Source organism: Podarcis erhardii (assembly GCF_964252035.2).
Source record: "Podarcis erhardii genome assembly, chromosome: 7".
Taxonomy (NCBI): domain Eukaryota; kingdom Metazoa; phylum Chordata; class Lepidosauria; order Squamata; family Lacertidae; genus Podarcis; species Podarcis erhardii.
Genome location: NC_138511.1, coordinates 90502557 through 90528000, shown reverse-complemented (window position 1 = coordinate 90528000; position 25444 = coordinate 90502557). Strand labels below are relative to the sequence as shown.

Genomic DNA, 25444 nt, shown 5'->3' with positions numbered 1-25444 from the left:
TTAGCCTTTGATAGTAGCCTCTCTTCCTCCATGGATTTGTTTGATCCTCTTTTTAAGCTGCCCAGGTTGGTGGCCTTTGCTGTCTCCTGTGGCAAGGAGTTCCGCAGTTCAACTACGCTCTGCAATTTTCCTCTGCAGTGGTGGATGGGATGTGGGGGGGGGGAGAGAGAGAGAGAACTTCCCACCTCAGGCTCCGGTCTGGCCATGCCTTGTTCCCACTGGGGGCCCCCAAACAGAGCTCAGATCTTGACGTCCGTCCATTCGCCGCCATTCTTCCTCTCGCCAGCAGGTGGAATCAGCTGGGGATCTGCAGAGAACAGAGACAACGGGGGGGGGCGTGTTAGAGGAGAAGCCTTGGGTGCCCCCCCCTTTGAAGGGTGCACCCACTCCTCTGATGGGTTCCAGGCAAGTCTGCATGCTGGACTTGCAGCTTCTCCCCCTTCGCACGGTAAAAGAAACAGCACCTGATGAACTTCTGCCTGCCTTACAGCCGTTAAAGATTCAAGAGAGCTCTTCAAGCCAGGAAGCCACACAAATATCAAGTTTCTGGTCCATAAGCCCCGGGGATCTCTTCCCCCTCGTCTATCCTTCTCACTTCTTCCATCCCCGGCCAAAGAATCACATCCCATTTTCTCTCTGCCCCCACCCCAATTCTACACTTTGCAACAATTTCAATCAGCTGCAATCAGCTCCAATTTTCATTAAGCTGCCTTGGCTGGGACGGGACGATATGGGATTGGGGGGGCAACTCCCATCTCTTGCGGGGGCGCAATTAGTGCCAGCACCATCCGTTAAGAGTTTGGGTGTAATCTTCGATACCTCCCTCACCATGGAGGTGCAGATTGCAGCTATAACAAAGGCGGCATTTTTTCATCTCCGCCAAACTAAGCAGTTGGCTCCTTACCTCTCTCGCCCTGACCTAGCCACTGTGATCCACGCGACGGTCACCTCCAGACTGGATTATTGTAACTCGCTCTACGTGGGGCTGCCCTTGAGACTGACCCAGAAACTCCAGCGGGTGCAGAATGCCGCAGCGAGACTCCTTACGGGGTCTTCGCTTAGAGATCACATTCATCCGGTGCTATACCAGCTGCACTGGCTCCCGGTGGAGTACAGGATCGGGTTCAAGGTGCTGGTTTTAACCTTTAAAGCCCTATACGGCCCAGGACCCTCATACCTACAGGACCGCCTCTCCTGGTATGTCCCACGGAGGACCTTACGGTCTTCAAACAAAAACATCTTGGAGGTCCCGGGCCACAGGGCTGGCCTCAACCAGAGACAGGGCTTTTTTGGCTGTGGCTCCAATCTGGTGGAACGCTCTGTCCCAAGAGACTAGGGCCCTGGGGGACTTGACATCTTTCCGCAGGGCCTGCAAGACGGAGCTGTTCCACCAAGGCCTTTGGCCAAGGCACAGTCTGACTCTCTCCTTTGGCAATCTTCGCAGAGCTCTGGTCCAGTGCTTGCCATCAGTTTGATTTGAGTTAATTTTATAATGAATGATTTTGGTATGTTGTACTATTTTATTGTTGTTAGCCGCCCTGAGCCCAGCTTCGGCTGGGGAGGGTGGGATATAAATAAAAAATTATTATTATTATTATTATTATTATTATTATTATTATTATTATTACCTTTGGTGTGGCTTTCCCTCTCCACAAGCAGAACAGCATTGCTTCTAGAAATTCAGTTCTGTGAAATGCTCAGAGCAGCAGCAGGTATTTAAAATCACATCGAAAAAGCAAGAATGTTCAAATTTTGAACCTGATTTCCCCCCAAATGCAAAAGTTTGAGAGGCTTAGCCTTGCAGTCCTCTCGTGAATAGTTTGGGCAGGATTCACATATAAAAACTTGCACGCGGTCGGGTGCTCAAATTCCGGGTGCCGTTGCATGTCAGTCATTTAAAAATAATATGAAACCCAATATCACTGCAGGTCGAATGCAGCCATCAAAAACTGAGTGAATGACTTTCCCACAGCAGTGGCTGGAAGGTCTGAAGAACATGGAAAGCAGGAGAAGGAAAGTGTAAAAGGAAAGGGAGTGGCCATATTCCATATCTCCAAATGCAGCCAGCCGTTCAAAACCACTTGCCTTGGGACCAGGGGAAGAGAGCCATTCAGAGAGGGCCAAATTTGGGGCAGAGCCTGCTGGTTGCAAACCCCCTGAACCAAGAAAGAATCGTGTGAGAGACAGTGTGACTTTTCTCCTGTCACAGGAGAGTGCCAGTCAGCAAGCAGACAGTTCAAAGATGGAGTTAACTCATTATTAGCAAAATATATATATCCACAGACTTGGTTGAGTGTCAGGCCTAATGAGCAGAGCGGCTCATTCCTCCATGAAAATCAGTTGCCGATACTGAAAATCCCTGCCTCCTCACAGACGTCTATGTCCCCTCCTCTCCAGGGCTTCCCCCAAGCAAGCGGAGACTGCGCCTGCATGCAACCAACCTCTCCTCCGACCTTTTCATGCCTCTCCTGGTTCTGGGAGACAAGAGGGGAGGGGAGCTTCAAAAACGTACAAAAACGAAAAGAAAGAGTGTTCACTGGAAGGACAGATCCTGAAGCTGAGGCTCCAAGACTTTGGCCACCTCAGGAGAAGAGAGGACTCCCTGGAAAAGACACTGATGTTGGGAAAGATGGAGGGCGCAAGGAGAAGGGGACGACGGAGGACGAGATGGTGGGACAGTGTTCTCGAAGCTACCAGCATGAGTCTGACCAAACTGCGGGAGGCAGTGGAAGACAGGAGGGCCTGGCGTGCTCTGGTCCAGGGGGTCGCAAAGAGTAGGACACAACTAAACAACAACGAACTTTAAGACTAAAGCCTGGCTTCAGGAATCACACTGTGCTGTGCCTGATTGTGAGTAAACTTTATTTTTATTGCTTATGAATAAGACTGTAGTGTCTTTATTATTTTAAGAGGGATTCGAGGGAACTTGCCAGGAACGTACAATTCAGTCTGAGACAGGCTGAATTGTGTAAGAGTGAGAGGCTCACACGAGCCTGCGACCAGCTATCTGCTGTTTGTGTAAAAAGGGGAATGTAAACTCTGCTAAGTAAAGGTATTTGCTAGCGCAAGTTAGGAAGGATATTAATAAACGACATATCCTCTCCTGCCACCGTGAACATTCCCAACTCGCTTACCTTGCTCTTCTGCTCTGGACACCTCTCCCCCAGGCCCAGAGGGGTTGCTATGGAGGTCCACATTAGTCCGTGACCACCTCCTTCTCCGGGGAGACGGCGCCTCCTCGGCCCCCGTCTCCGAGGGGTGGCTCCTGTGGCTTTTCTCGCTGTCCTTGCCCAAGGCCACCACGCTGCAGTCCCTCCGCACCCGGGCGGCCCCCGAGCCGTCCGCGACCCCCCACCCCTCGGGTCTGGAGGCCGAGCAGGGCAGGCCGGCTCCGTGGGGCTGGTTCCCGTTGGTCTGCGAGTAGACGTTGCTGACTTTGGCTTTCTTGTGCTCCTCCTGCCCGCTGTAGACTTTGTACCGGATCATGAGGATGATGATGAAGACCAGGACGGAGGCCACGATGATGCCCCCGATGATGATGATCATGGTGCCCCCCAGGAACTGGGTGTGCAGCGAGTGGCACTGGGGGGCGTCCTGCGGGGTACTGAACTGCACACAGCCCAGGCTGCGGGTGGCCGTCAGAGACGTCACCCCGTCGTTGTAGACCGCCAGGACGCACAAGTTGTAGTCCCGTCCGGAGGCCAGATCCTTCACCAGGAAGGCTTTGCTGGACGAGGGGATCATTCTGAGATGGGGGGGGGGAGAGAGAGAGAGAGAGAAAGAGAGAGCTAACAGGGTTCATCCAAACATACCATATTTTTCGCTCCATAAGACGCACCTAGTTTTTAGAGAAGGAAAACAAGAAAAAAAATATTCTGAATGGCTGGCAGAATTCGAGACCAGGGAGAAGAGTTGGTGGAAGAAGATTGGGGGAAATTCAAAATCTACTTACAGAAACATTGTAAAATTTTTGAATGTTGATGACATTGAAATGAAATGAAGGGGTTCTAGTAATAAGGTAAAAGATTATGCAAGAGTGGATTGATATTAGATGAAAGCTCGAAGTTAAAATATGTGAGGAAAAATAATTAAGGATAAACCAATAGGATATGAATTTGCTGAACCAATTTTTAAGTGGAATACAAAAAAGGGAGGCGTGAGGAAGTCAGGAAAATAAGTTAACTAAAGAGGAGAAATTAAAAAAAAAAGAGGGATCTTTGTTTTTCTTTTTTTCTTTTTTTTCTATGTCAATTGTTTGTATTTTTGTATTTTTGTGCTTTTGTATTTTTTCTTGTGTGTTTTTTCATTGATTGTCTTATAACTTCTTTATTGTGAAAACTTAATAAAATATCATTTAAAAAAAAGAAAGAAAAAAAATTCTGAATGAAACAGTGGATGTATGGTTTTTGTGGTTCATGCTATGGCCACAGATCACATATGATCTGACGGTGAGTTTGGAGTAGCCCAATCCATGAGGATCCATGTGGATCCGTGCTTTATAACCACGTTTTTGCACCCACGCAACAGTGGGTGCATGATTTTTTTGGTGCAGGCTGTAGCCATGGACATGCTATGTGATCTGATGGTGAATTTTGGGGTGACCCAATGCAAAAATCCTGAGGATCCATGGGCTTTTACCTCCCCGTTCCCAGGCAGCCTCCTTTATCACTAGAGTCCCTTATCTCCCTCCCGATCGCTTGCTGATCAGCTGCTCAGTGGCTTTGTTTCAACACCCCCTTCCCTCTTTCTAAAAAAGAAAAAGCACAATCAGCTTTTTGCCCCTGGGCAATTCAACTCCAGGGACCACGCATTCGCTCCATAAGATGCACAGACATTTCCCCTTACTTTTTAGGAAGAAAAAAGTGTGTCTTATGGAGTGAAAAATATGGTACCTTTTGCCCCACGCTGTCTAGGCACAGGTCCGCACTTTCCTGGTTTGTGTCTGAGCGTTGGTTTTTATTATTATTACAGTCATACCTCATGTTACGTTTGGTTCATGTTACGTTCTTTCAGGTTATGTCCCGTGGCGACCCAGAAGTTCCAGAAAGGGCTACTTCCGGGTTTCACCACTCTTGCATGCGCACAAGCGCCAAATCACACCGCGCACCTGTGCAGATACGGCGCTTCAGCTTACACTCTTTTCATGTTGCGAACAGGCCTCCGGAATGGATCCTATTCACAAGCAGAGGTACCACTGTATTATTATTATTATTTAAATTATTATTTTCAAAAATACAGAAACAAACAGACATTTGACAATCTCACATACTTAAACACAAATGAGGAAAAAAGAAAATAATACACTCCTGTGAATTCCCTCTCCCACAGCTCATCGTCTCTTAAACTTAAGAGTTCTTAGTGTACATTGCATCTTATATATCTTAACCTTAATGTTCTTAATATAGTTACATTTTTCTTATTTTCCTTTACAAGCTTAATCCATACATACCAACATGTTGTCCTTAGACCAGTGTTTAGTCATGTCCCCTTCATAGCATTTCCATTCTGCCCTCAGAATGGATTAGTCTGGTACCTTATGGCTGCTGTTAGTCTCGCCATATCAATAAAATCAGATAATTTACAAATCCAGTCCTCTTTTGTGGGTATGGTGTTCCAATTATTTGCATGTACAAGTCTAGCTGCGGCTGTTGCATACAAAAATAACCTTTCTTATCTTGTAACAATTATTATTATTATTATTATTATTATTATTACACCATCACTTTGCCCAGGAAAACCTGCTCTTTAACGCTGAATTGGAGCAAAAGATAGATTGCCAAGAGAGTTCAAGAGCGGCTGACTGGAAAACTCAGGAACCAAGAGGACAAAAACTTTACAAAAGAATGGGAAATATTGATAACTTATCTAAGAGACCACTGTAAGCAGATGGAAACATTGGCAGGATTTTGATTTCACTTGCAGTGTAACAATTACCATGGATAATATAGATTGATATAAAAGTTAAGAGTTTGGAAAAAGATGTGGTTTTAAATGTTTAAAATGGGACTCCAGGGGTGGGGTGGGGGAAGGTCCTGAGACCAGAGAAATCTCATGATATTGTTATATATTTGGAGGGCCAAGTTTGGGGCCGTTCCTGCCCTAAGAGGAAGGCACGCTTGGCAAACGCTCACCAGGATCAACTCCCGCCGGGAAACCAATGCCCCCACTGTGGAAGGACGTGTGGGTCCAGAATTGGCCTCCACAGCCACTTACAGACACACGGTTAAAACCGTGTTTATGGAAGACAATCTTGCTCAGAAGAAGAAGAAGAAGACGCTCTTTCTCTTAAGTGCTACAGCCTTTCTTCCTTGCTGAGCCTCTCCATAACCCTGGATCAATTTAGTCAGCCTTTCATGAACCTGTACCAGGGGGTGAGACAAGCTAGAGCCATCAACATCTCTCTAAGTTTTCATGTTTTAAAGTTGTATTTTAATCTTGTTTTTCAAGTTGTATTTCAATCAATTCGTTTTTGTATCGGTTGTTAGCGGCCCTGAGCCCCGTCTTGGCTGGGGAGGGCAGGGTATAAATACAATTTATTATTATTATTATTATTATTATTATTATTATTATTATTATTAACCTCATGCGTCTTGTGGCAGGTAAAGGTAAAGGGACCCCTAACCATTAGGTCCAGTCGTGGCCGACTCTGGGGTTGCGGCGCTCATCTCGCTTTATTGGCCGAGGGAGCCGGCGTACAGCTTCTAGGTCATAGAATCCTAGAGTTGGAAGAGACCACAAGGGCCATGGAGTCCAACCCCCTGCCAAGCAGGAAACACCATCAGAGCACTCCTGACATATGGTTGTCAAGCCTCTGCTTAAAGACCTCCAAAGAAGGAGACTCCACCACACTCCTTGGCAGCAAATTCCACTGTCAAACAGCTCTTACTGTCAGGAAGTTCTTCCTAATGTTTAGGTGGAATCTTCTTTCTTGTAGTTTGGAACCATTGCTCCATGTCCGCTTCTCTGGAGCAGCAGAAAACAACCTTTCTCCCTCCTCTATGTGACATCCTTTTATATATTTGAACATGGCTATCATATCACCCCTTAACCTCCTCTTCTCCAGGCTAAACATGCCCAGCTCCCTTAGCCATTCCTCATAAGGCATCGTTTCCAGGCCTTTGACCATTTTGGTTGCCCTCCTCTGGACACGTTCCAGTTTGTCAGTGTCCTTCTTGAACTGTGGTGCCCAGAACTGGACACAGTACTCCAGGTGAGGTCTGACCAGAGCAGAAATACAGTGGCACTATTACTTCCCTTGATCTAGATGCAGCCCAGAATTGCTATTGATGCAGCCCAGAACTGCATTGGCTTTTTTAGCTGCCACGTCACACTGTTGGCTCATGTCAAGTTTGTGGTCAACCAAGACTCTGGTGAACCAGAGCAGCACACAGAAACACTGTTTACCTTCCTGCCGGAACAGTACCTATTTATCTACTTGCACTTTGACATGCTTTTGAACTGCTAGGTGGGCAGGAGCAGGGACCGAGCACCGGGAGCTCACCCCGTCGCAGGGATTCGAACCGCCGACCTTCTGATTGGCAAGCCCTAGGCTCTGTGGTTTAACCCACAGTGCCACCCGCGTCCCATCTTGTGGCAGAGAGTTCCACAAATCCATTGTACCCTGCTCAAAGGGAGAGTTCCCTTTTCACTCTGCTGCCTGGATGCCCGCATTGGTGTCTCACTTCACAAGAGAGGAGAGGAATGACTTCTCCCTGGACATTTCCCAACTCCACAATGCCCTTTTCTGAGGCCGGGCGACCGGGTCTCCCCCATTCCTGGCCTGCCTCCCTCCCCACCGCATCGCATCAACACAGCCTCCGGAGTTCTGCGTTCCCACGCCTGCAACCGGGATTTGGAGAGGAGCGCAGGCAACATGGCTGCGTTCCGCATCATAAGTAGGTCACTTAACATTAGCCGTTTCTTTCCGGCCAGGCAGGCAGACAGGCTAGTTCTGGGCCATCTGCCAGGGCGCGGGGAGAGGGGGGGAAGGGGAGGCATGGCGACCCAGGGGACAGGTTCTGACAGCCTCTCTGCCTCCTTGCAAATAGGAAGAGCAACTCAGCAGCTTCGCGGGGGGGGGGGGGATGCGTGTAGGAAGAAGGAAAAACAGAAGAGGAGGAGGGTGCAGGGAGGCGAGGTGGAATATTCCACGAAAGTCTGGGCAAAGGCGGGATGGGTGGGAGAGCGCACCTGCCTTGCATCTAGAACGCCCCGGGTCCAGACCCCGTTGGCAGCCTCTAGCTCCTGGTCTGAAATCCTTGGCAATTCTCCCTGTTCCTCTCAACTGTTAATGGAGAAATCTGAGGGCTCCCTTGGACAAAAAAACAAGGACACCAGCCAGGAATACCGGAGCAAAACAGCAGTCAGTAGGCTTGGTCTTTATTGAAGACTGTCGTGACAGGACTCTCACCTGCCACAAGGTGGAACAAGGTGGAAGCCCTGAACAAAAGAGAACCCAAACTTTTATTAGCTGGGTGGCGCTGTGGGTTAAACCACAGAGCCTAGGGCTTGCCGATCAGAAGGTCGGCGGTTCGAATACTCTCGACAGGGTGAGCTCCCGTTGCTCGGTCCCTGCTCCTGCCAACCTAGGAGTTCAAAAACATGTCAAAGTGCAAGTAGATAAATAGGTACCACTCCAGCAGGAAGGTAAACGGTGTTTCTGTGCGCAGCTCTGGTTCGCCAGAAGCGGCTTAGTCATGCCGGCCACATGACCCAGAAGCTGTACGCCGGCTGCCTCGGCCAATAAAGCGAGATGAGCGCTGCAACCCCAGAGTCGGCTATGACTGGACCTAGTGGTCAGGGGTCCCTTTACCCTTTACCAGTCCCCATGCTACACCCACCCCCCAAACTACATCACTCATCCGTCATGGTTACATCATGGAAGGGGATGTCTGATAGCAGCAATCCGAGCATCCTGGACCCTGCCCCATGGTTCCCCTTGCCCTCCACCAAACACCCATCAAGTGTAACAAAAGAGATATTTACATTTCCCTGTTTCCCAGCCAAGTGAATCACATCCTTTTGTCTTCATCTGGGATTGTTATTTCTGGAATGGCTACCTGTCTGGCACTCAGATATCAGAAGGCCAGGAGGGGTCAAATTCACTGCATGTATGGTGTTAAAGGAAAATGTTATGAAAATGATGTATAGATGGTACTTAACCTCTGTAAAACTAGCAAAGATCTACCATAAAATGATAATCTATTTTGGAAATGCAAAGAAAAAGAAGGTAAAAGACTTCTGGGAAAAGATTTATAATGAATTGAAAAAAATGTTGAAATATACATTTATCAAGAAACCAGAAGCCTTTCTACTTGGAATAACAGGTTTGGAATTGCCCAAGAAAGATGTCAGACTGTTTTTGTATGCCACAACGGCAGCTAGAATTTTGTTGGCCAAAAATTGGAAATTACAAGACATACCAACAGTGGAGGAATGGCAAATGAAGATGATGGACTTTTGGGAGCTAGCCAACCTGACCAGAAGAGTCCGCGACCAGAAGGAGGAGGAGTACCAGGAGGAATGGAAGAAAATTAAAGACTATTTATCTAAATATGCTAAGATAATCTAAATAGAATTGCTTGCAAGTATCAGATTGGCCTAGGATTAAATATGGGATGTTATAGAATAACGTGTTTAAAGTTAAAATGAAAAGAAAGAAAGATGTTAATTGACTATGTAAATTTTATGTGAAAATAGTTTTGGAAAACTGCTACAATGATATACCGTATATGGAAACTCAGCCAGGGGGATTTGAGGAAGTCACCTAACAATGTTAACAAAAGAGGAATTATTACAGTCAGGATCTATGTTCGTTTGTTTGTTTTTTGATGTTTTCTTTTTATATTTGTTGATATGTTTGCTATAAATTTGGAAAATTAATAAAATTTTTGGAAGGAAAAAAAAGGATGATGGTCTCAGGGTCTGGGTAGGTTCATATGGAAAGAGGCGGTCCTTGAGGTATCACGGTCCTGATCCGTTTAACATGCGCTGGCCCTCCAATCTTGGGGGACAACCCGGCACCTCTGCCTCCACGAATTTGCCCAGCTCTCTTAAAAAGCCATCCATATTTGCTGGCCATCCCTGCCTCCTGTGGCAGAGAGTTCCACAGGTTAACGAAACATTAACCTTCCTTTTCTCTGCCCTGAATCTTGCAATGTAAAATCCAGTTGTTCTGGTGTCACGAGAGAGGGAGAAAGGGGGCTCTTTTTTCCCATTCCAGGCATATCCAGCTGAGAAACGACTGAGTTGTCGGCGTCACAGAATCGCTCCATCGCTCTCAAAGGAGACGGAATGAGCCACCTGTTGGGTCTCTGACTGAGTCACTCTTCCTGTCAGGAGGCACATCCAGACAGGTGACTCACACAGACAGAGGGGGTGGGACGCTCTGGGGAGAAGTTGTTTTCGTCCTCACACACATCAGAAGCAACCAGTTTCGGGTTTTAAGGGTGACGAGGGACCGATAATTTCGACGCAGGGTAGATCAATCCCAACGCCGCCGTCTGAAGTTCAGGGAATGCTACCTGAAATCACTCCATGCTGGGGGTCATTAGAAAAGAAATTGAAAATAAAACAGCCAATAACATAATGACTAATTCAGCCAGCTAGCCCTGGTGATTATCTAATGCTTATTAGATGGATTTCCCCTAAATTGATTTCTGAATTTTATTGTTATTCGTGTTTTTATACTGTATTTTATGCTGCTTTTACAATAAATTTGTTGTTAGCTGCTCTGAGCCCGGTTTTTGAACCAGAAGGGCAGGGTATAAATAAAAATCATCATCATTATTATTATTATTATACAAACCTCCGGTGCGACTGCATTTGGAGAACTTTGCACATAATTCTGGTCGCCTCCCCTCAGAAAGGATATTCTAGAGTTGGGAAAGTTTCAGAAAAGGGCGACCAAAATGATGGAGGGAGTGGAGGGATTCCTCTGTGAAGAACAGTTGTAGTATTTGGGACTTTTTAGTTTAGATAAAAGGAGAAAGGGGCGACAAGATGGAAGTTTATTAAATCATGGCTGGAGCAGAGAAAGAGAGGCGTTTTTCTCCCTCTCTCCTCTAGAGGAGGCGCAATGAAGCTGAATGCTGAAATATTCAGGACAGGTAGTACAAAGGAAATCTTCACAGAGCACGAACTATGGAACTCATTGCCACAGGAGGCAGTGATGGCCACCGACCTGGATAGCTTTAGAAGAGAATTAGAAATATTCATAGAGGAGGCAGCTATGCTTCTGAACACGAGTTGCTGGAAACCGAAGAGGAGTGTGGGATGTGAAACACAAGAGCAGTCAAGAACAACCTTCCTAGAGTGAACATGTTCACACATGGGGAGGAATGTTTGTCCAGCCAGCAGGTAAACTTCCTGTTTCCTTCTGGGCTGGGACAGACTTCCTCTGCGTGTGACTAGAGGTGGGCGTGGCCTCACCTGTGCAGGTAAGGACAAAAGCACAGGGCAGGGCAACCATCTCTCTCTCTTTGACTACATGCATCGAAGAAGCAACATCTGCTTAGCCAAAGATGCTCTCTTCCAGCCAAGAGAGGACAAAGGGACTGTCTCCTTATGTGATAATTTCCAGGTATATGTTACTTTTCTAAGCAAAGCCTGCCTTCTGGGATCTGATTGTGTACTGAATGTGAGTGAGTAAACTCTTTTAATACTTTTATAGAAGACTGTGTCATGTCTTATCTTTTATGAGGGAATAAGGGGAAAATACCAGAACAGTTATTGTAGAGGCTTTAGCGAGCCTGAGCAAACGCATCCGCTGTGAGTTTAAAAAGGGGAATGTTACTCTGCTAAATTGCGAACTTGTTTACACAAGTTGGAAAGGCTATAATCAAACAATATACAGTGGTGCCCCGCAAGATGAACGCCTCGCAAGACGGAAAACCCGCTAGACGAAAGGGTTTTCCGTTTTGGAGGCTCTTCGCAAAACAAATTTCCCTATGGGCTTGCTTCGCAAGACGAAATGTCTTGCGAGTTCCTGCGGGGTGTTTCCCCCTTTTTCCCCCTTTCCCTAAGCCGCTTATCAGCTGATCCGCTAAAAGCCGCTAAACCGCTAATAGCGCTAATCCGCTAAGCTGTCAATGGGCTTGCTTTGCAAGACGAAAAAACCGCTAGACGAAGAGCCTCACGGAACGGATTAAGTTTGTCTTGCGAGGCACCACTGTATCCTCTCCTACATCCCTGAACATTCCCACTGAAAGGGAGCCTGAGGATCATCTAGTCCAACCCCCCGCAATGCAGGAATTTGCAGCTGCCCCATACTGTGGGAAAGTTGATGATAGGAGGAGAGGCTATATTGATTGAATATTATCCTTCCTCACTCACGCTAGTGAGCTGGTAGCAGAGTACATTCCCCTGTATATTGCAGGAAGCTAGTTGATGGATTCGTTAGATTCACATGAGGGATGGATTCACATCCGCTGTGAGTTTAAAAGGGGGAATGTTACTCTGCTAAATTGTGAACTTGTTAACACAAGTGGGAAAGGCTATAATCAAACAATATATCCTCTCCTGCATCCCTGAACTTTCCTACAGAGAGGGCTCTTGTGCTCAAATCTACTATAAGGGTTTCCCACTAGATGGGCCATTGACTCAATCAAGTACCCAGGCTCTTCTTATGGAACCTCCAGGTCTAGAGGCAGTCTATCTTGCTTCTTGGTTGTTTGGGGTATTTGGCCCCCATGAGAACAGGATGCTGGACCGACCCAGTACCCAGGGCCGTCTTATGGAACCTCCATGTGCAGAGTCAGTCTATCAACATTTCTAGATTCTTAGATGTATTAGGCTGGACCAGATGGGTCCTTGGCGTGATCCAACGGGCTTTTCTTATCTTCTTATCTTATCTTAAGCTCCCACTATTCGTTTTCTCTGTTCCTGCAGAGCTGCCTTCATAATTTAATAAGCCTCCGCTGTGTGCTCCCTGCCTGCCCCGATCAATGCTGCCTTCTCTTGGAAGGAGCAAGTAGACCCTGTTCCAATTAGTTTATTTAAGAGCCGGGCTATTATCAGGACCGATCGCAGCAGCTGCTTGTCTCTGATACGCTCTCCTCTCTCTCGGCTGCTGAAATCTGGTATTTTTATTTTTGTGGGGCATCTGTTTTATTTATGCTTATTCCTCTTCTAATGTTTAGCGTCCTATTGTTTTCCCCCAGCTGTCTCTCTAAGTCACCTTCAAGACTTTTTTGCACGCTGTCAGAAGTAAGGGGAGCAGGCTCCACAACTTAGCCAGGAGGAAAGCCCCTTTGGGAGAGTCAACGTGGGAAGCTAGGGAGATCCTTCATGCTGAATCAGAACACTGGTCCATAAAGCCCAATACTGCCAACACGGGCTGGCAGAAGCTGTCCAGGATTTCAGGAAGGAGCCTGTGCTGGTCCTGTGGTTTTGAGGTGTGGTCTGAGTCCAGTCCGAGGGTACAATATTGAGGCCGTCCGTCAAAGCTCAAGCTGGGTCCAAGACAGGGAATCAGGCGAGGTCAGGAGCTCCGGCAGGACAGGGTTCAGGCAGGAACTGGCTACCAACAATGTTGCTCCTGCAACTTGGGACTAGGGCTGGCTGGCTTTTATCTGCCCCGAGGCATAGGGTGGCCCCAATCCTCAGGTGACTCGCCTCTCCTGGCCTGGAGGCGAGCCCTCCTCCTGCAGGAACTTAGTTCCCTCTGCCTCTCTGCCCTGAGCCTCTGCAGCTCAGGAGAGGCTGGAGGGTTAATGGACCCAGAGGCAACCTCAGCTTCCTCTGACAGGGCTGAGAGTGGAGCACCTGCAGGCAATGGGTCCTCCATCACCTCCTGAGCCAGAGCAGACTCAGCTGGTGCCTGCACCTGAGGATCCAGCACAGGTGAGGACCCTTCAGGCTCATGCCCCAGCCCCGGCTCAGCTGGTTCTGGAGGCGGAGAATCCTGTGCAGGCTGGGATTCCTCAGGTTCAGCCTCCGAGTCTGAATCCCAGGCCATCACAGAGCCTCTGCCATTGTTACCTGGAGATTCCAGCAGGAATTGAACTTGGAACCGTCCTTCTTGCAAGACAGATTCTCTGCCACTGAGCCACTGGTGCCCTGTGTGCGATTGTGCGCGTGTGTTCAGCAATTTCCCAGAAGCTGCGATCAAATTCCATGCCTAAATCCAGCACCGTGATGAAGCTTGATACGGTGACCTGCATTAAAATCGTGCAAATCAAGGCCCTGATTGCCTTTGCATGAATTATCCTTCCTTTTCTTCTCGGCTTCTTTGCATAATTCATTCTGCCTCTGAAGCGCTAGGAGAAGGAGAACCGCAGTCTCCTGACCCCCAACCACGAAACTTACATAAACAGCTCCTCCTCAGGGCTTCTGAGATTCAAAGCCTGCTTCTGCAAACCTAGGGACTAGAAGCTTTGTCTTGTTTTTTTAAAGGGGCAGAGATCCTTTGGAAACCGAACTGCTCCAGTTGCCCCTCAAATCTTGGCATGTGCCAACAGCATAAGAACATGGGTAGAGCCTGTATGGTCCGTATAGTGAAAGCTCTAGTTTTTCCAGTAGTGATGTACAGAACTGAGAGCTGGACCATAAAGAAGGCTGATCGCCGAAGAATTGATGCTTTTGAATTCTGGTGCTGGAGGAGACTCTTGAGAGTCCCATGGACTGCAAGAAGATCAAACCTCTCCATTCTGAAGGAAATCAGCCCTGAGTGCTCACTGGAAGGACAGATCCTGAAGCTGAGGCTCCAAGACTTTGGCCACCTCATGAGAAGAGAAGACTCCCTGGAAAAGACCCTGATGTTGGGAAAGATGGAGGGCACAATGAGAAGGGGACGACAGAGGACGAGATAGTGGGACATTGTTCTCGAAGCTACCAGCATGAGTTTGACCAAACTGTGGGAGGCAGTGGAAGACAGGAGTGCCTGGCGTGCTCTGGTCCAGGGGGTCACGAAGAGGCGGACACGACTAAACAACAAAACAACAACAACAACAAGAGCCTGTATACTGGACCAAGCCAATGGCCCATCTCATCCAGCATTCTGCTCTCGCAGTGGCCAAATACCCCTAAGAACCAAGAGATCCAGATAGACTGCCTGGAGGCTGTGTAAGAACCTAGAAGAGTCTGATTGCTAGCTCAGGCCAAGGGCGCATCTAGTCCAACGTCCTTTTCCAGTGGCAGAGTTGGTTAGAGCATGGTGCTCATAACGCCAAGGTTGCAGGTTCACTCCCTGTATGTGAGGGATGTAATATCACTGAAGCAGTCAAATACAACATTTCCTGTTTGCCCAGGAAGAAGAAGAAGAAGAGTTTGGATTTGATACCCCACTTTATCAGTACCCGAAGGAGTCTCAAAGCGGCTAACAATCTCCTTTCCCTTCCTCCCCCACAACAAGCACTCTGTGAGGTGAGTCGGGCTGAGAGACTTCAGAGAAGTGGGACTGGCCCAAGGTCACCCAGCAGCTGCAGGTGGAGGAGCAGAGACACGAACCCGGTTCCCCAGATTACGAGACTACCGCTCTTAACCACTACACCAGGGAATGTTGCTGAAGGGCTTCCTGCCACACCTGGTTGGGAGTATCCTCCCTCTGCATGTAACTCGCTCTACGTGGGGCTGCCCTTAAGACTGACCCAGAAACTCCAGCGGGTGCAGAATGCTGCAGCAAGACTCCTTATGGGGTTCTTGCCGCGGGATCACATTCACCCGGTGCTATACCAGCTGCACTGGCTCCTGGTGGAGTACAGGGTTAGGTTTAAGGTGCTGGTTTTAACCTTTATAACCCTATACGGCCTAGGACCCTTGTACCTACGGGACCGCCTCTCCTGGTATGTCCCACAGAGGACCTTACGGTCTTCAAACAAAAACACCTTGGAGGTCCCGGGCCACAGGGAGGTTAGGCTGGCCTTGACCAGAGCCAGGGCCTTTTCGGCCGTGGCCCTGACTTGGTGGAACGCTCTGTCACAAGAGACTAGGGCCCTGCGAGACTTGACATCTTTCCACAGGGCCTGCAAGACGGAGCTGTTCCACCAGGCCTTTGGCCAGGGCATAGTCTGACCCGCTCCTTTGGCAATCCTCACACAACTCTAGCCCAATGGTCGCCATTAATCTGATTTGAACTGATTTTATAATGGAACGATTTTAGAATGTTGTATCATTTTACTGTTGTTAGCCGCTCTGAGCCCAGCTTCAGTTGGGGAGGGCAGGATATAAATAAAATAATAATAATAATAATAATAATAATTATTATTATTATTATTATTATTATTATTATTATTATGTGACCAAGTAGATGGGTGTGACCTGGGAGACCCCATAAAGGAGCTAGTCATGGAACCATCTTTCTCTCTTGAGCCCATCTCTTGTTGTTTTTTGTTTTTTGAATAATAAATTTTATTATAAAATAACAGAAAATAACAATACACAAAACACAAAAACAAGCATGCAAAAAAACAACACAAATCCAAATCTTATAAGTTAGAAATATAAACACTAAAAAGAAAAAGAAATATTGACTTCCACCAATGCCACAGCACCTCCTTTACCTCTCATTGTGTCTTCCTGTTTTCCTGATCATCTCTATCTTAGCATCTAGATATAAATCCCTCTTTCTTCTCCTTTCACTTCACAAGGTTATTCCAGACTCAGCCAGATTTCTGTCCTTGAACCTTGGCTTTTAAGGTATTCATTTAGGCACTCCCATTCCTTATTCACTTCACTTTTGGGTGTTTGTCTTATTATATCTGTCAATTTGGTTAATTCTAAATATTCTGAAAGCTTACATCTCCTCTTGATGCCTTTTGCTGTGTGCTGGCTCTTACCTCTCTCGCCCTGACCTGGCCACAGTGATCCACGCGACGGTCACCTCCAGGCTTGATTATTGTAACTCGCTCTATGTGGGGCTGCCTTTGAGACTGACCCAGAAACTCCAGCGGGTGCAAAATGCTGCGGCGAGACACCTCATGGGTTCCTTGCCACAGGAGCACATTCATCCAGTGCTTTACCAGCTGCACTGGCTCCCGGTGGAGTACAGGGTCAGGGATAAATACGCTTCAGGATAAGTATTTTCAGGTTGCGCTCCGCAGCAACCCGGAAGTAATGGAGCACATTACTTCAGGGTTTCACTGCTCACACATCTCGCACATTTGCAGACGGTCAAAATGATGTCACGGGCATGCGCGGAAGAACAGTTGCGTCTTACGTTCTGTTCAGGATGTGAACAGGGCTCTGGAACCAGTGGCGTAGCGAGGGGGGTGCAGGGGGGCCGGCCACACCGGGCGCAACATCTGGGTGTTAGGGTTAGGGGGTGCAAATCCGTGGTTAGGGGGCGCAAATCCACGGGTTAGGGGGTGCAAATTACTTGCCTTGCCCCAGGTGCTGACAACCCACGCTACGCCACTGTCTGGAACAGATCCCGTTCGCATCCCAAGTGTAATCGGGTATGGGGTTGCTTGTGCCTAAAGCGCAAACTGCTCCGAGCTGAGTAGTTTGGACAAAACTTTCCCCCCAGGCTGGACAGTCAGTACACCATGACTGTCTCAATCACTGGAAAAATCCGCCAGTGGGCGTTTCCTGAATTTCTTCCAACATAGAAGTTCTTTCACACCCAATCGTCGCCTCCCTTCTCTGCGTGAAAGTTGTCTGCGCAGAGTGGGCGTCCCCAGAGGAGGTCCTGTGCTCTCCCCGCTGGCTTCACTGGAAGAGTCCTGGAGCCTTCTCTCCGCAGCTCCCTCGGACTCCCCTTTCTCCCTGGCGTCACCTCTATCTCCTTCCCCAGCGGAAGCATCCTCTCTCCCTTTGCTGGTTCCCTCTCCAGCATCATCATTAGGGAGCCTCAGCACCACCCCTGGCTCCGATGGCAGTTCCCTGACACCAAGGTACCACTGTACACCTGGAAACTATCTCATAAGGAGACAGTCCCTTTGTCCTCTCTGGGCTGGAAGCCAAGACAGCATCTTTGGCTAAGCAGATGTTGTTTCTTCGACGAAAATAGTCATAGAGAAAGAGATGGTGGCCAGTCCTGTGCTTTTGTTACCTGCACAGGTGAGGCCACACCCACCTCTAGTCCCATGCAGAGGAAGTCTGTCCCAGTCCAGAAGGAAACAGGAAGTTTACCTGCTGGCTGGACAAACATTCCTCCCCATGTGTAAATGTATTCACTCTAGGACTGTTGCACTTGACCACTCTTGTGTTTCACATCCCACATTTCCAACTCTGCAGTTTTATGAGAGCCAGTGTGGTGTAGTGGTTAAGAGCGGTAGTCTCGTAATCTGGGGAACCGGGTTCGCTTCCCCGCTCCTCCACCTGCAGCTGCTGGGTGACCTTGGGCCAGTCACACTTCTCTGAAGTCTCTCAGCCCGACTCACCTCACAGAGTGTTTGCTGTGGGGGAGGAAGGAAAAGGAGATTGTGAGCCGCTTTGAGACTCCTGAAGGGGAGTGAAAGGCGGGATATCAAATCCAAACTCCTCCTCCTCCTCCTCCTCCTCCTCCTCCTCCTCTTCTTCTTCTTCTTCTTATTCTAATTCTATAATTCTATATGATTATTTCAGTGGCCAAATACCCCAAAGAACCTGGGGATCTAGACAGACTGCCTCTAGACCTGCAGGTTCCGTAAGGAAATTGTTAAAAGCCTGGCTGCTAGATCAGGCCACTGGCTGTTCTCACAGGGGCCAAATTGATGCCCCAAAGGGAAGCAGGATACAACCACAGGAACACTCTCATCTCCTGCAGTTTCCAGAAACTGCCATTCAGAAGTGTCGCACAGCATAGCCCTGTCCACAGTTCTTGGCATTTCCTGGATCCTTTCAGTGCTGACCGAAGCCAAAAATCCAGCTCGCTGACCGCACAACCTGCCCTTCCCCTCCGGCAAGGATAAACCATCACAAACACGGAGATGTCTTTGAGATGAAAAGGCCCCCGGAGCTCCCCCGCTACCGGATTTCCACTGATCGCAGCGTGGTTCCCCTGCTCCGGCAGCTTATGAATTATTCTCCTTCAGCCTCCAGAGGGGAGGATTTCAGAAGGTAAAACAGCAACTTTATCTGAGGCCGACTTCAAAAGGCAGGAGCTGGGCACCCAAAGCATGACGGGTACTCACTGCTCTCGTTCGCAGGCTGCCGCGGTCGGCGGAGCCAAGGTGAAATCGCGCAAGGCGGAAAGGGGAAAGCCGTATTTCGGTGGTGGGGAAACTTAGCCAGCGTGGGGCACCCACAGGTTCTGACTGTGTGACAGTTTTTTCGCCAGCAACGGCTTCTGTGCCTCTAAGAAGAAAAACCTGACCTTCTGCTGATGGCAAGAAGGGGCAAAGGCTTTCCTCTAGGTTGCAAAAAGTGTCGCCTTGAATAAGATTCGGGACAGGTAAAAGAAGCAACCTGTTCATGCAGCACAGAGTTAAACCGTGGAACTCACTGCCACAGGAAGCAGTGTCGGAATGATCACTGGGTTGCGGAGCACACTCCCGCCCTTGGGCAGCCTCAGCTGTATGCACCATAGCTGTCAACCGTCCCTTATTTGGCGGGAAACTCCCTTATCCCAGCGCCATGTTCCGCTGCTGTCCCTTATTGATGATGTCCCTTAAATTTCCCGGGTTTCAAAGGAAGCAGCTCCTCTCCCTCCTTGCCTACTGGCCAGGGAGGAGGGAGGCTCCAACTGTGTTGCTTGGCTGCGTTGCTCACCCAATAAGGAGTCTCAGAACGACTGGGGGGTGGAGCTTGCATGCCTTGTGCCAATCAAATCGGCTGCGTTGCCTGGGGACTCGCCTTTGCTCAGCGCTTCCCAGCGGAGAGGGGACGGTGGTTTTCCTTGCTGCATCCCCTTTGCCGGGTTGCTGCGCTGTGGGAACCACCGCTTGAGGCTTCGTTTGGCTGCTGGCTGGGCTTTCTGCCTTTGGCTCGGAGGGGCTCAGAAGTTGAACATACCTGTGCCCTGAAAATCCCTTATTTTGGCTGCTGGTCCCTTATTTTCAAGGCTGCAGGTCCCTTATTTTCAAATCTGTAAGTTGACAGCTATGGTCTGCACGTGTGACCTTGGGGTGTGGCGCACACTGCCCCTCACAGATAAGGCCACAGCTGTCTGAACATCTTGCCCTCTGTCTAACCTTTTGCGGTCTAAATAGTCTGCCATGTCCTGTCTGTGACCCTTGTCTCTGAGACCTTTCCCCTGTGCAAGGGGAAAGTGACGGGGTGGAAACAGGTGCCAAAATAACTTTGTACCACCCCACGATCTCGGGACTGGAAGATGTGCAAAGGTCACAGCCCAAAAATGTACCGTATTTTTCGCTACATAAGGCGCACCAGACCACAGGGCACACCTAGTTTTTAGATGGGGAAATCGGGGGGGGGGGGGAATCCGCTTCTCCCAGAGCTGCTGGGGAAGCCCGGGTTCCCCCCACCCCAGCCCCAAAGAGCAAAGAAGCCAAGACAATTTTCGCAGCAATTCAAACCGCTGACCTTCTGATCGGCAAGTCCTAGGCGCTGTGGTTTAACCCAGTGTTTCCCAACCTTGGGCCTCCAGATGTTTTTGGCCTACAACTCCCATCATCCCTATCTAGCAAGACCAGCAGTCAGGGATGACGGGAATTGTAGTTCAAAAACAGCTGGAGGCCCAAGGTTGGGAAACACTGGTTTAACCCACAGCGCCACCCACATCCCTTAGGTAGTCGGTCTCTAAGGTGCTACTAGACAATTTATTATTATTATTATTTCGACTATGTGAACAGCGTATCACATCAAATGCGACTCTATGAATGAAAAACAGAGATGCTCTATAGGTACCTTTGTTATCCATGAAAATCTTTCGGTAAAAGCATACACACACATACAAATATATATATATATATATATGGTAAAGGTAAAGGTACCCCTGCCCGTACGGGCCAGTCTTCCCAGACTCTAGGGTTGTGCGCTCATCTCACTCTAGAGGCCAGGAGCCAGCGCTGTCCGCAGACACTTCCGGGTCACGTGGCCAGCATGACATCGCTGCATCTGGCAAGCCAGCGCAGCACATGGAACGCCGTTTACCTTCCCGCTGGTAAGCGGTCCCTATTTATCTACTTGCACCCGGGGGTGCTTTCGAACTGCTAGGTTGGCAGGCGCTGGGACCAAACGACGGGATTATATATATAATCTCCTCTCCTAATGTCTAAATCCTCTCACTTATATGCTGCCTCTCCTCATTTAACTGCCAGAGATTTTGCCTGCCTCTCAACAAGAACTGCCACTTTAGGGAACCCCGCAATGCTCACCTGTAGACTAAGGTATCGTCCGAGGAGCTGTTGTATTGGATCTGGTACATCCGAATACCGGGCACGTGCCACTGGGGGTACCAGCGGATCAGCACCGAGGAGGCCGACACCTCCGAGGCCGCCACCCCCTTGTCCTGAGAGGCCCCCGTTTCGTTGGCACCGGCGGGGAGGGCGCCCTTAGCCGGAGTCAAGATATCTGAGGGCCCTGCCGCCTCGGGGAGTTTGGGGGCTGTGCCGTTGGCGAGGTGTGGCAAAGGGTTCACCACCAGCTCGATGGACGTGGTGGCCTCCCCGGCGGCGTTGGAGGCGATGCAGGTGAAGGCCCCAGTGTCCTGGACGGTGGCGATGAGCACCTCAAGCGTGCCATTCTCGTAGGACGTCGTCCGAGAGGTGTTGGCCACCACTTTGCCTTCCGGCGAGACCCAGTGGATGGAGGGCTCGGGGTCGCCCACGCCGCGGCACCGAAGAACTGCCTCCTCGCCTTCCGTCACTACCAGCCGGCCAGTGTATCGGGTGATGACCGGCGGCTCGCAGATGAACTCCTCCTCCGGGATGGTCCAGAAGTATTTCCCCAGCAGGTCCGGCGGAGAGGCGCAGGTCTCCAAGTCGTCCTCGCGGGTCAGCCTCCGCAGCCACAGCAGCTCACAGTTGCAGTGCAGAGGGTTGCCGCCGAAGCTGAGGACCAGCGAGGACAGAGGAGACCCCTTGGATTTGGCGTAGACAGGAATGCGGAGGAAAAGTGGGTCCGGGGGAATTTTCTTGAGCTTGTTGGACGTCATGTCCAAGCGGGCCAGCTTGAGAAGGTTCGTGAACACCCCCTCGGGGACGTAGTCGATCAAGTTGTGGTCCAAGTTGAGGGAGTTGACGTTGTTGAGCCGGCGGATGGTGTCCCAAGGGACTTGCACCAGGTTGTTGTAGGAGAGGTCCAGGTCTTCCAGGGTGCCAGCAAAGTCATCGAAGGCCCCGGGAGAGATGTCCTGGAGTTGGTTGTTGCTGAGGATGAGGTGGCGCAGGTTGGGCAGCCCCTTTAGCTGCTCGGCGCCGATCAACAGCAGGCGGTTGTTATCCAGGTGTAGCGCGCGGAGGCTGCGGAGGTCAGCGAAGGCGTAGGGCAGGATCTGGCTAATAGTGTTGCGGGAGAGGGTGAGGTGGACCAAGCTGGTCATGTTGGAGAAGTCCTTGCGGCGGACGACGGTGATGAAGTTGTCTGTCAGGCGCAGCTCCACCGTCCGCCGGTCGATGACGGTGGGCACAAAGAGGAGGCCCGTCCGGGTGCAGAGGATGGCCAGGGAGGGAGAGAGGTTCTGGCACATGCAGCGCTTGGGGCACACCTGGGCACGACCCAGGCTGGTGCTGAGCACCACCAGGAAGCAGAGCAGGAGCCGCTCCATGGTGCTGCTGTCAGAGGGAGGAACTGCGGAGAAAACAGAGGGGGGGAGGGGAGAAGTTAGAAGGGGTCGACACCATGGCAGCTCACAGGACTTTAGAAGTAAGGGAGCTCAGCTGGGTCACATAATTAATTATTATTATTATTATTATTATTATTTATTATTTATACCCTGCCCATTTGGCTGTGTTTCCCCAGCCACTCTGAGCGGCTCCCAACAGAATATTAAAAACGATAAAACATCAGACATTAAAAGCTTCCCTAAACAGGGCTGCCTTCAGATGTCTTCTAAAAGTCAGACAGTTGTTTATTTCCTTGACGTCTGATGGGATGGCGTTCCACAAGGCGGGCACCACCACCAAGAAGGCCCTCTGCCTGGTTGTGGCGTTTGCCCACCTAGGTGTGTGACGTCATACTGGGGTCATAAGGAAAGGGTTAACTAATTGTAAAATAGCTAACCTATAGGAACCCAAGGGGAGCAGTTAGAGTTAGAGTTGTTAAGAAGTCAGTCTGGAGTTAGAGAAGAGAGAGGGAGGATAAGTCTGTGGGTTGGGCTAGTTTGATGCGAGAGAGAGAGAGAGAGAGAGAGAGAGAGAGAGAGAGAGAGAATCTGATAAGAGGAATCAGTCAAACAGTTGAGATAATCAGTCAGAAGGTATTAGGAAGGTATAGGCCGGTAAAGAAACTAAGGTTAAGAAACTGACAAGAAAATTATCTGAGAAACCATAAACTTGTTAATGCTTATAAAATAAACTTGTTTATTTGGTTTAACAACTGTCTGGACTCAGTGTGTACCCAAGAGTAATGGGTTGGTGGCAGCGGTGGGATGCGAGCACAGGGATCAATAGACCGTCAAACGTCCGGGGACCCTGTGTGATTGCCACACTGGTTCCCTGCAACCTCACTGGACCTCGGCGCTGGACCTCAGTTTCCGGGCTTAACGATGGGGGTGGAGATGCTCCTTCAGTATTCCAGAGTTTTAGGGGTGGAAGGTTACCCCAAGAATCATCTATTCCAACCTCCTGCAATGAATCACAGCTATAGATGGCATCCAACCTCTGCTTAACAGCCTCCAATGATATGTAGAATTGTACGGTTGGAAGGGACCCCAAACATCATCTACTCGGACCCCTTTGCAATGTGGGAATCAAAGCCGAAGAATCGCATCCATCCAAGCTCTGCTTAAAAACCTCCAAATTGTTCTATATTATCCCAAAGGGGGGAGGTTTCTACACCAGCCAGAGGGACAGGGTTTTTTCTGTTGCTTAAATGTTACAGTAAAATGGGCCTCTCTTTGGAATGTCTGGCTAAGGCGGGTAAAAGATCAGAGCAAGATTGAATGGGTGTTATTGTTGTTGGAATCTCGAGCCTTGTCAGAGGAATTTGCCACTGTCCAGGCACCCGGCTTCAGTTCCTTGTTGACCTCCCTGTCAGCAACTCCCGGCAGGAGACAGGCGAGGTCTCTATCGGCGATTCTCCTCAAACGTGAGAAGAACACACCGCTCTTCCCTCCTCCCTGTCTTCCCCAGGAGGGAGAAAGAGACAGACAGAAATGTATTTACATGCCTTTATTTCTGTCTATGCAGCAGTACAGAGAAACATGTCTGCACTCTCCAAACACCAACAGCAGAGAGAGAAACTCCACCCCTGTACTTCCAGTACAGATCAGATGACACTCTGAGCTAACATCCGGTGCTCAGTACAGTGAATAGGCTGTCCCTTCGTTCCCACGGTACAGCCACAAACATCAACATCCTGTTTGGCTTTACAGCCAGCTGCAGCTCCTTTTTCGTAACAATTGTGGCCCCGGACAGGGGGAGACTGAAGACAAGGAGGCGAGTTGAAAGGGAGGAGGGTAACGCAGGAGACAAAGCCCCATCTTATTGCTATTAGTATAAATCACATGTTTTACATGTGAACACGTGTCGAGGTTCATAGCGTGGAGAGGCTGGTGCAGGAAGGAAGGGGGGGGGCAAGCCCATGTAAGGACATAGGAAGTTGCCATAACTTTCGGTTTACAAGAAATCAGGTGGTTCACAAGAAATCAGGTGGTATTGTATTCTGCAAATCTATAAAAAGGGGGCGCACCCTGACTGGCTGTGCAGGTTGCGAACTTATCGCCCTGTACCTCTGTTCTGCATATATGCACTTCAAATAAAATCCTGCAAGGACGTTTTGCAGCTTTGTGTGAATCTGTGTTCCGGGGACCCAATAGCAGATGTGGTTGGTCCTTCACAACTAATCATAGAATTGCACAGCTGAAAGGGACCCAAAGGCAATCTATTCAACCCACTGCAACGCAAGCAGCACAACTAATCACAATCAGGCCAAAAACTGGGAGCCTCTCAGTGGAAAATAGCCCCAAATCTTACACCGGGCGCTTGTTATCACTCACTCTGGAATTTAGCTATAAGGGATAATTTGAGGTTTCAGCAGGGACTTGAAAATGCATGCACTTTTTATACAATTGAATATACAGTGAGGTCCTGATTTTTGAGCCAACAATCATCACAGCCTGGCAAAAATATTCCCCACTTGGCCTTTGTTATTTTAACTCATGAGCAACTGTACTCATCCTATATCCCTGTTTGACAGCTTTGTTTTTCATTTTCAAAATTTTCATCTGTTGTTATAACCATTCTCTCTGTTTTATACACGTTACAAAAGGAAGCTTCAAAACTTTACCAAAAAACGTTTTAAAAGAGAGAAGAGCCCAGCTGCTTCATAGAGTTGAAAGGGATTCAAAGGGTCATTTTCATTTATTATTTTTTCCCCTATTTATTATATTTGTATTCCAGCCTTCACCCTCAGATCTCAGGGCCCTTTGCAGCAGCATAAAAATACATGATAAAAACACAAA

General features: G+C 49.0%; 1 protein-coding gene and 1 long non-coding RNA gene across 2 annotated transcripts in view; one reads left to right on the top strand and one right to left on the bottom strand.

Annotated features, from left to right (window-relative positions):
- The window catches only part of LOC309346275, a 303343-nt gene that overhangs the window by 30535 nt on the left and 247364 nt on the right, over nt 1-25444 (top strand). The gene's annotated exons all lie outside the window — the stretch shown is intronic.
- LOC309345689 (leucine-rich repeat and fibronectin type III domain-containing protein 1-like protein) overlaps nt 1-25444 on the bottom strand; it is a 73922-nt gene that overhangs the window by 10377 nt on the left and 38101 nt on the right. The window contains exons 2-4 of the mRNA XM_081868985.1: nt 21198-22611; nt 3135-3745; nt 186-307 (exon numbers count right to left, since the gene is read on the bottom strand). Of these exons, the coding sequence (XP_081725111.1) occupies nt 240-307; nt 3135-3745; nt 21198-22588 (2070 nt within the window). The 5' untranslated portion in view covers nt 22589-22611 and the 3' untranslated portion in view covers nt 186-239. The remainder of the gene's footprint in view (nt 1-185; nt 308-3134; nt 3746-21197; nt 22612-25444) is intronic.